The sequence below is a fragment of the Acyrthosiphon pisum genome, chromosome A2 (assembly GCF_005508785.2).
Source record: "Acyrthosiphon pisum isolate AL4f chromosome A2, pea_aphid_22Mar2018_4r6ur, whole genome shotgun sequence".
In the NCBI taxonomy this organism is placed as follows: Eukaryota; Metazoa; Arthropoda; class Insecta; order Hemiptera; family Aphididae; genus Acyrthosiphon; species Acyrthosiphon pisum.
Window position 1 is genome coordinate 98,260,204 of NC_042495.1, and position 12,319 is coordinate 98,272,522.

Consider the following 12,319-nt stretch of genomic DNA (forward strand, 5'->3'; position numbering starts at 1 on the left):
GAGCTTGGCCATTTATATTGTTGAAAATAATTTATCCATTGTATTTTCAGATATTTTAAACGCATGTGTAATATTTATAACCATACCTATTCTGTTGCAGAAGCAGAACGTTCTTTTTCTAAATTAAAAATAATAAAAAACTATTTGAGAAACTCAATGAGTCAAAATAGACTAAGTAATATTGCAGTATTAAACATAGAAAGAGAAAGAACAAATGAAATAAATATAGCACAAATAATTAATAACTTTGCTAATATCAAATCAAGAAAAAAAAACTTTTTGAAATAAATGTATTTAAGTATTAAAAACTATTTATAATATTGTTGATTTTTATTTTTGATCTATTTCAAACTTTTTATATTTGTTTCCTTCAATTTTAGCACAATGTTGAGAATACAGTCATTACTCATTATTATATTAATTATTAATGATTTCGTATGACTCGATTTATGTTTTACTAGCATACATTAATACTTCATATCTAAGAGATGTAGCCGTATAGGTAAGAAAATAGTGAGTGTAATGTGTATTTCATAATTTAATATATCAACACGTATAAAATAAATAGACATGTGTTATGTCAAGCAAATTTTTTTTTTAAGGGGCCTCCAATTGGTATTTGCACCTCGGCCTCTTAGATCCGGCACTGTATATCACGTTAAAACGGTTTACCTACTACGATCTCAACAGATTTTGAATGAAACTCGTAAACAGATATTATATAGTTGAGAGAGGCTTATAATATAGCTCTCTAAATAATAATTCTCAAACCCGTTAAAAAACATTTTTATAGTTTTATTACTTTACACGCGAAAATTAATTGTTCCGTCGGGCAATCTCGGGCGCACTTCTTTGTTTTCGTCCGTTACTAACATATTGTTCTGCGCCGGTGTGCCTATCATTGATGTTCAGCATTACGCCGACTTCCGAATAAAATCGAAGGTCGTGTCTGACGTCATCGTGTAGTTGTCCGTAAGGTCCGAAATCACGCGGTTCGTTTCATGCCTCGTGATTAGGTACTTTCAATTATTGTCGGCTAGCACTGGAGCACTGTCCCACCTTACGGTACGGTATTTTTACGTCATCGCTGATTCGAGTAAAAATAAGCCCCCCCGTACCGTAGCAACTGATCTCCATGTCCGATATATTGACGACGTGTTTGCGTCAATCTTGCTTACGGATCGTATAATATATCGTCGGTCTTATCTTATCTATATTACAAGGGTGTCTGCCGGTTATATACGGCGCTAGTGATGTATTCGTAATTTTTTCTAGGATATACGCTTAGCACATGGGGGAGGGGCTGTGGGTACTTAGCCCCCCCCTCTCTGATATATAGCTTTATGGGACAATCGAGAGTTTACTGTATGATCTCGAGTAGACACGTATCACATTTAATCATTTTTTTCAATTCGTTGCCACGAGAACAAACAATATGTGTATTTAAATACTAGAGAAAATAACTTAAACACTTATACGTCCGATGGCGTCGTCGATCAAAAGATGTGTGGATACTAAATAAGCTCTCCGAAAGCTAAACCCTCTGAAACCAACTGCACTAGGAGGTGTAAGTGCCACCGGAGAGTTAAATTAATGGCCCACATCACTTTTTCACATTTCTTGTCCAGTATGTTTTTTAAAAAATGGCTATTTAATACGTGGAACTAGTCGCTTTCAATTAACAAGTAATAAACATCCGTGGTTCAATCCCCGGCCGATGACAAAGTTTTTGCAATATTTTTTAATTTATTTAATTTCTTGTTTATCGATTGACGACTAAAAAGCAAAATCGATTTTCAAAAGTTAATAAAAATTAGGTAGGTACCTATATCGGAAAGAAATATAGGAATTGTTACATTAGCTAAAATAATATAATATGATGCCTTTTGAAATATTCTTTCAAAAAAATTGCAGTAAAGCACGACCACATTACAGGAAAAAGAAATGCAAAAATAAGTTTTAGTTGCGTAATGCATTGACTTAAACATATTATTTGGGCTCTTACTCCTCAAGAGGGGCTTCGGATTTCTCTTTAGGCTGAGCACCCTATACACCCATATTGATCCTATGCCGATAAGTGATAACTGAGAAGAATGGTTCCATGCGACCATGCATAAATTAAATTAAAATAATATTATTTAGTAATCATATTTATAATCACATTGATATACTTAGTACTTAGTACTTACTACAAGTTAGTAGTTACTACAAATATACCTTCTAATTTCTAAATACAGTAAATAGGTATATAAAATAATACCAATAAAGCCATTTATATTTTTAAATCGTTAAAATAGTGAAATAAAATATTAAAATATAATATGGCACCGTTACGCTGTCCCGAAGAGACGTTATTCACCAGCGACATAATAATATTCTTGTATAATTGCTCACAATATAATAGGTATATTATATATTTCTATTCATTAAGGCATATTTATTATTGATTCATTGTTTTATAATTGTATTGTATATCCAACTATTCTATGGTGGCGTGATTTGTCGTATAGCCGACCGCCCATTTGTAGGAGCAAAACGTTGAACAATATACATATTATATTATATTATTTAGGTTGTAATAAATTCCGTGTCCACCAATAGCAATCGTCTATTAACATAAAAAATATAATGGGTACCTATTTCTTAAACAAAACCTAGGTAGTATAATAATAACATTATCGAATGCGTTTACGTTTTTGATCGTGAAGCCTGATATTATATTATATTTATATTTACAAACAGGGTACACGGTTGAAAACAATGACCACATTTGATATTATTATATTCTCTTCAATAAGATTATAGACTCGAAAATTGGTTTTGTTCGTATGGTTATGCGTGATTATACATTCCGAGTTTTATAAATTATAGAGGCATAGAGGCATTTCCTTCGAATGATTATTATTTTTGGTTAAGAACCCTTGGGTGAGTAATTTCCGGCAAGTCGTGAAATAAGTTAGAGAAAAGCTAAAATAGTTCTGAATAGTTTTAAAGAAAATCAACTTGTATCATAATAAAGCTGCGGTATTTTCGCTCGTATACAAGTAAATAAATAATACTATAAATGCTTCAGAGACGGAAATATTATTACGTTAATATATTATATACAGATAAAAAATGTATAAATTACACAAAACTAAAACAAAAACAACAACAGCCGTCGAAAGCTTCGGAGTTTGCAAAGTGCATATTTTTTATATTCATATATTTTTTATTATGTGTGCTCGCAATAATTAGAATGTATAAATTATATATATTATACAGTGATCAAAAGTTATCATATTTGGCATAATAGATCATATTTGTTTTTAATTATCTTAATATACAAAATGTCATGAAGTTACGAATAATAAATTGTATTATGCATTAAATTGTTTGAAATGCTATTATTTCTTTTCATAAAAAAAAACCAATGTTTTTTGATTTTAAAACGGTCCTTAACAATAGTCTTACATAATATTATAATTGAATGAAAACGGGATTGTTGTTTGTAATAACAAATTATAAATATTTAAATCGTTTAGCTTAAATAAAGGGAACGGAGAGAGGTAAGTATATATTATTTTATATTCTCCTGAATAGTCGCATTTTACTCGTTCGTTATTTTCTCTGGAAGACCTTGGTTGGATATTGAATTAATACACGTATCAGAAATCTAACGCTACAACAAACACTGAAGAAAACAAAATATTATCCCAAGTTGTGTAAGCATATTCAGTCTAAAAATGTGGGAATTTTTACAAATGTCTGTTTAGATTGTATCATAAATGTGGATTTTACTATTTTTACTGTAAATCCTAATAATCGGGAGACAAAAACCAACGGGATAAAAAGGATTATTTAGCATTTTTTTGTTTTTCTAAATATAGGTATCGTAGTGGTAAAATCTAGAATGAGGCATTAACATTTCGTTGAAACTTAATTCGTTGTAGATCGTACGTCGAATTATTTCCTCAAATATTACGTTTTTTAAAAAATACAAAAAATACTTAGGATATTCATGTTTATTTGTTATTTACCTTATATAATATTATGGTTATATTATTAATGTAGGTATAGAAAACAAATTGAAAATAAATTTAAATACAACACAGGCAATAATATGCTTGTACAAAATTGTCTGGGGAATGGTATCTAAATACCGTTGAGTGCACAAGGTAACTGATAATGGTACATATTATGATATCCGCCGGTATACGGACTTCTGTTAGGTAATCATTTTTTTTTTTCATAATACAGTAGTCACCGCTTATTGAACTCACTTTGGGACTCGACAATTTGAGTCGATTAACCGAATGAGTCAATAAGGCGAATGACTCAAAAAAATTTTAAAAATGCTTAAATTTAAAAAAAACTTAAAAATATGTATTAAGATTCAAGGTATGTATAAAAATAAAAATCTAGCTATACGCAATTAAAAATAAAATAAAATTAATAAAATAAATTAATTTTTTGATAAAAATCCATCTAATGTTGGTTGGATTTTCCCTTCTTCGGCCAACTTCATCCTCATAAGATTTATGTTTCTCGAATACGTCAAAATCGCCTCTTTGCTGAATCCCTCTACGTAAAATTTGAAGCGCTTCTGGCATTTGTTTAGTTGATGGTGGTTTCTCATCAGGTTCCTTTTCGTCGCTATCACCAGCTACATTCTCTTTATTTATCTAATTTTCAAATGACCCTATAAACCAGTATGTGAGTCGAATAGACGAATTTTTTGCTGTGTGTTAGTATATGTGCGAATCAAGACCAGCCGTTTTGAGTCTAATAGGCGAATGAGTCAATAAACCGTGAGTCCAATAAGCGGCGATCACTGGTATATATTTATACGGCACATGTGTGCACTAATTTATTTATTACTACAGTGAGGATTTTAATCGCCATTAAAAAGGTGTAGTTTTTAAAAAGTTTTTTTTATTAGGTACCTATATTTTATTCGATAAAAATGCGTAATTTATTGACAATTTTAAACAATGAAAAATATTTAAATGTAATAAATAGTTGATAGGTGTTTTAGACCAGGCACGTAGCCAGGATTTTATTTTATTATTTTTTTTTTTTTTTTAGGGGGGGGGGGGTTCGAAATAAATGTTTGTACAATTAGTATGCTTAATTGTTATATAAAACCTTTTTTTTTTAAATTTTCAACTGATGTAGTGAGGTCTATAATATTAATTTTCTGTTTTTTTGAGCCATTACATCCAAAACTATGTTTGTAGAGATAGACACTATTCCCAATGTACTGACAGAAGTGCAAGTCCCGTCAAACGCTAATTTCCAGTTTTGTTACGAAGCAATGTTTTTAAGCGTTTTAGTATTGAAAATGAGCGTTCAACTGCTGTTGTAGAAACTGATAGTGTTGCCAAGATTTTCAATAAAAAATATATGTTTGGTAAAACTTTGCATCACATGCATCCAAAACATCCATCATTTCAGTGTGTTTTTTTCTACATTTACACATTTTTCACAACATAATAAAAATTCAGAACAAACCACTTTTTCAGATATACGATCTTCGTAAAATATGTTTAAATTTACCAATTTACAGAATTTTACGTAAATTTTACCAGTAAATTTACCGGTAAATTCCACATCTCTACTCATAGATAATAATATTCGACCGTTCTATAGTTGTTTATTTTTGTACTACAACACAATAACATTTTTTGAATAACATATATTTTATTTTAATTTACCTAAATTATAAGAATAATGATTTTATGTGCCGGTACACAAACATTTCGGGGGGGGGGGGGGGGTCCAGACCCTGGATACTTGACTGTTTTAGACGGATAACACTTAAAATATAACAAAATAAACTAATCAATTTTTAATGACGAGCGATATGAAATCCCATACAGTTCAATAATTATTAAATGTTTCAAAGAAGTACCTATTATTATTATACACGGGTTTTTTTTTTATAAAATGATGTTTTTTTTTATTATTAAAAACAAATACAAACGCATTATAGTTATGATAAATTTATGTTGAAATCTAAAATGAACTGTATTATTTTAAACCATTGAAATTTATCTCTATAGAGAAAATATATTTTCATTAAATTCACCTTTGTTTTTAAATAATTTTCACTAAAATAAAGTTACCTGCTTTAATACCGTTATACAGCTCCGAACAATAAATTATAAAACCAATCTCTACTTAACAAAAAAAAAAATGTTAATACCTATAATGGCTTAATTTTCATTTTTTAAGTGTATATTGTTATTAAAATACCATAAAAACTTACCTAGTTTAATTGATATCCTAAACTGTATTACGTGGCTTATAAACTTATGCTTTTAATATCATTTTAATTATTTTTTAATTTCGATATTTTACTCGACGTACCTTCGAGTGAGATTTATAAATGGCCGTAAACTTATTTATAAATGGCTGTACGAGTTTATAATATATTATAAGAAGTTTTCACGACTAACTATCAATAGTTACTTACCTATAAGTGTGAGAATAATCGAAGAGCTAACATAGGCTACAAGTATGATGACCAAACTAGCCATGATGGCAAGTGGAATAGATTTTTTCGGGTTATGAGCTTCTTCGCCGGTAGTAGCAATTATATCGAATCCAATAAAAGCGTAAAAACAAGTTGCTGCCCCTTTAAATACCTGTATAACAAAATAAATGAACATTAAATAAATTACCTACGAGGCAATATTTATTATTATAATATATTATATTTAAAAGTTTTATAAACTATACAGACAGTATTGCTAAAAAAATAATAATTTTGATTAGGTTCCAGTCATTGAAACCTTATCATGCGTAATATTCACATAATTATATACGATATTCTTATAGTATAGATAATATGCAATATGTGTGCTTGATAATTAATGTATTGAAAATTTATAAATTTTTAATTGTATTCGGTGTATTAGCATCAAATAATCATCAACATTTTGACGTTCATATTGAATGAAACATTATTTGTCTCATGACTATTACATATTATTGTACACATTATTATTATTATATTTTGAAAATCGTGTGGACGGGTGAAAAAATCTTTGTACTCCATACATTTATGGCTAGCAGCTCTTATTATGTAAGCTATTTTATGTTGTATATTTTATTTTATTTATTTTTTTTTTTTTAACGTTTTTTTGTATTCTTTGAGAATTGCCTCTCATATTATACGAATTCGTCAATTTTATTTATCATACGCATCTTCACTCCCGGAATACCTCTGTCATAAGACTAAAGTTTCATGAATTTGTGTTTGTTTTATTCCGTATATTTTAGATTTAATATTTTAATATTGTTGTGCAATAAAAATATACTTTATGAAATGGAATTTTTATGAATTATATATTAAAAAATATAAACTTTCTAATAATAATAATAATAATAATAATAATAATAGTGTATTCAACGACCAACTAATTCTGCTTTTTGAATTATTTTTATATTTAATAAAATCCTAAAAAAAAAATTGTATATACATTTTACAACACTTAATACGTTGTTATGAAAGTACTTATTTAATTTTAGGTATATTATTTATAATTTAAATTTGATTCAACTATAATGATATATTATTATTATAATTTTCTACAGCTATAATAACTAACTAGTTGAGATTCCATATATTTCGTTCGAAAAACGTGTATGAAGTAAGCATTTAGTCAATTTCTTAGGCAATTTAATATTGACCCGTTAATTTTGGATCCTCTACTTCGATATTCAATTTGTTTTTAGATTATTCCACGTTCAGGCAAGTAGGTATAACATACGTTTCGGTATTTTAGAGTTTAAAAATATAAAAGAAAGCGTGATCGAGCATACAGGAGTTTCGGGGTACATACTACATATTATTATATAGGTCACTAGTATGATTTTCTTCAGATTCAATGATGAATAACTGAATTCTATTAACGATTCTAGGCCGAGAGTATATATTCCGAAAAAATTAAATATCATCCCGTGAAATCGATATCGTTTCAGTGCTGGTTTGAGATCGAAAAATTAAAAATAAACATGGAAATATATTATATTAAAAATTAAAATGTATATCTTAATAATAAAAGTGTAGATATTTTCATCATTTTTAGCACTTCTCGGGAGTTTATGCTTTTGAGTTTTTCTTAGAAGCTGAATGTTCAAAATATGATTTAACACAAATTCGTTTCGTAAAACATACAATACAAAATATACAAATATTTATATTGCATATATTTTTTATAAATAATAATAATAATAGAGATGATATATTAATATAATTTTTGAAATATTTTGCATTTTTTGAAGTATTTTCTCATAAAAATGTATAATATTTTATACAAAAAAAATTGCTCTTTTACAACATATACACATAATTCGTTGTATTTTACTTTCATTAAGGTCTTGGAACTCTGGTTATTAGTATTACAATCGTTATGTGCCGAGTTAAGACTATTAGCAAGCTTGTTTAGTGTTCTCATATTATAATATTATCATTCGTCCGTGAACAAATCAAACTTTGCTAAATAAATATAAGCTTAATAAATTTGAATGTTATTTCGTTAAAGAAAAATAAAATATAAATATATAATTTTATTTTAGATTCTGAGCAGATCGATGCATGTATTGATTTTACAATGATAAGTGTATTTTTGTCTGTGTGTACAAAATAATTGGTTGAAATATTGCTTTGATTTACAACTTCAGTAGCTTTTCCGGTGTTTAAATGAATCTAGTTGGTTCATTGGGGACGTCAAAATTTAAAATTCCCAGTCACAATTTTATTTTATAAGCATTTACAGTTCCTGATATATTTTTCAATAGCAGTTGAAAAATATTTAAAATACATAAGCATAATTTTTTTATGAGCATTTAAATTTCAACTTTTGACAGAATTTATGAAATTTAAAATTTGAAAATGATTTTGTAGTTAAAAATGTATAAAACGTTAAACTTTTATAAAATGTTCAACTTTTAAACCTAAGGATTTAAAATTTAAAACAAGGTTCATCGTAAGTAGGTTATTCCATTATTAGTTTTGTGTTGTATTTAAAAAATATTATTCATAGGTACTTGAAACGTCTAAAGTATATTATTATATAAAAATATAATAATGATCAAAACCGGCTACCGTATTAATAATAACAATATAAATATAATACAAAATATCCTAGGCTTACAAACCGTCTCCGCTCAGAATCGTTTTTCGCATACTATGATATTACACCATCCATTGCAAATACCCACTTGTCACCTACTGTACAGCAGAGTGACTTTGTTTTAATTACTACCTACCGAATGATCGGGTTTTTTTATTTCTATAACACTCGTAAAAAAAGTACCTATGTAGTAAGAATAATAATCATAACAAATATTTAATAATAATATTTCATACACATACCGTATAATTATTATATTGTTGAACAAAAATAATATTATGATACGCCGCTTTTATCTGATAACCTTACGTCTTAGTTACTTTTATCATCCTCTATATATTTATACTGGACTGGACAAAACGTCCATTAGAGTTTAACAGATACTCAAATATTTAACAGGCCCTTAACATCAAACAGTAACTACGATTGGTCCATTAAATTTTAACTAGACGTTAAATTATAAAATTGTCTGACAACCTGACATTAAACTTTTAAACTTAATTTATCTATATTATAACAGCGTGCAATGTGTTTAAATCCACTACCCAGTGTTAATTATTGTCATTTAATTTAATTTTCTTCGTTCGTTTCCTCTAGAAGGTGCAGGGGCATAAAAATAAGTGACCTAGTTGCGTTCCTTATAATCTGACGTGTTATATTGTTATAACTTATAACGGAATACTACAATCATTCAAAATTAATTTAATTCTATTGATAATAATTAATACGGTTAGATATATAACATCAATCTGAGACATTATTATAAGAAAGTTAATGACCTTGCACTCCGTAATATACACTAGGTATCTCATCAGTTTAATTATTATTACAACTATAGAGTGTCTATAATCATCGAAGATAATCTCTAATTGAAATTGAACAAAACTAGTCTGAGCTTAATAACGTTATCTGTGGAAAAAATGATTAATGAAATAATAATATTTTGTTATTAAATTTACCCGAATCTAACTTTCTGTTCCAATTAATTAATTTAAACAATAATACTGCCGTCTGCCACTAAATATAATTATACATATAGAGGTAAATTGTCTTCGACCTCAGATTCAGTTAGCTAATCTTTCACATTCAAACATACATATAAATGAATATTATACTTTTTTATTAGTCGTAAATATAGTCGTTACATAATTATCGGAGATCGAAACGCGTAGACAGTTATAGGAAATTATTGATTTTTAAACAAATGCTTTTTAAATCGTCCATGAATGATGTATACTCTTCGTCCGATCGCAATAGCGGCTCTCGTGTACAATGTACAATATTTGTCAAAATAAGCTTTTAGGTACGTCATAAATCTAAAGTTGAACCGCATTTAACTATTAATATATTGTTTTAAGATTAATTGTCTCATAAACAATAAATCAAAAACGAATTCATGAGTTACATGAGTTCAGTTCAAATTCTTCATACTAATCTCATTCCATGTTCACTGTGTTTTTAAACATGAAAGTTTATATTTGAACTTGTAATGTATAGGTTATTATTAGCTTTCTAAAAATATAGTTTTAAATAATTATTCACCATCTATTGTTTCTATGGACAATTTATAGATTATCGACAATTACTACGGTGGAAAATATTTTTCTTATCCAAATACTCAAACATTTTCGAATTTTGTCAAAAGTTAATTGTACTTAAATATAATTTTTTCTGTTCAAAGACAAAACAATAGTTATAATTTTATTTTTTTATCAGAAAATTTTTTATTTTTTGTTTCCTTGTTATGTACCTACTTCTCTAAATTCTAAAAATATACTTTTTCCAATTTGCATTTAATGTAAAAAGCCACATAAAATTATTAATTTTCTCAAATTATAAATATCTCCCAAAATTTGCAGTAAAAACAATAAAAACACGACTGCTGTTTAAATCTTTTATTTATAAACAAATGTATATGCAATTTTCTGAGCTTTCTATTATTTATAACGATATGGTAGATAAAGGTCAAGATATCATTAATTTATTTAGTCGTCACGTTTCATAAACTTGTATATAAAAAAAATCCTCAAGTCCCTTATTCGTATACTACAATTTATCTAGCCTTTTTGTGTTGTAACTAAATCAAAATAAACAATAAATTTACCTTGTAGAAAAAATAATTTTTAATTTCATGATTTGAAAAGCGAACATTGAGAAAAGTCCATTAGTATAAGGTACCTATACTGATGGGTTGTCACTTTAATGATACATTAATATAGTTTGCTTACAATATTCTTACTTATACTTACACCTCAATCCATACTTGTCATTTTTCTGCTTTTCTTTTACACTTCTTTATATAATTCTTTATACAATTATTTCTATCAATTTGATCAATATTTTTACAAGTTAAATTCTTCAAAAAGGCGTAGGTACTTATAAAATATTAAAAGTTAGCAACTATGATCCAATTTCGATTTACCTCTGATTCTACATTTCCTAAAATAATATATTATGTTCTAAACTTTAAAAATTCCTAAATAATTATTTTCTTACGTAAAACGTAAACTTATATACATATTTATTATAATAGAATATTATTTACTGAAATAAATTTACAGTTATATAATAATATAATATTATACAGGAGATATGTTATCATTTTGCTTATGCAATATATTTAATTTACTATATCAATTTATTTTCTATAATTTATTGTGAACAATCTATAGGTAACGTTATTTTTCGAAATGTTTGAAATGTACAACGAATTTATTTTTTTTACTGACAAGCTAATAAATATAGATTCATAATGATATCGGTACCGTTGTTTGACTCTGTTTGAACTCAAAGAATTCGATATAATAATATGTTATTATACACATGATATTTCTTTACATTACAACTATAATATTATATTATTATATTTTTTTGAAATTGTACATCAGGGGTGTTCAGGAGATATTGTTTTTCATTCTTATTACTTATTTCGTTTGTAAGCGATATAGTTTTTCCCGACTCTCGTGCGATGTGTTATTCCAATCGACCCACACGCCAATACAATTATATTGTTCCCAAAATATTAAATTACGTAAATTACGTACGAATAACGTATTAGAACAATACCGGGTGAGTATTATATTAAGCCGTTCGAATGTCGTTTTGTTTCACTGTTCAAAATATAAATCCAATTACAGAGCTACAAATTAACCCTTAACAATAAATTTCTTATCATTGTATTTAGTCAAGATGTTCTC

At 27.4% G+C, this 12,319-nt stretch overlaps 1 protein-coding gene across 1 annotated transcript in view; it reads right to left on the reverse strand.

Moving 5' to 3' along the window:
• Positions 1 to 12,319, reverse strand: part of LOC100169358 (cationic amino acid transporter 2) — a 100,066-nt gene that overhangs the window by 24,082 nt on the left and 63,665 nt on the right. Inside the window, exon 6 of the mRNA XM_001944203.5 lies at positions 6,458 to 6,629. Coding sequence (XP_001944238.2) covers positions 6,458 to 6,629 — 172 coding nt within the window. The remainder of the gene's footprint in view (positions 1 to 6,457; positions 6,630 to 12,319) is intronic.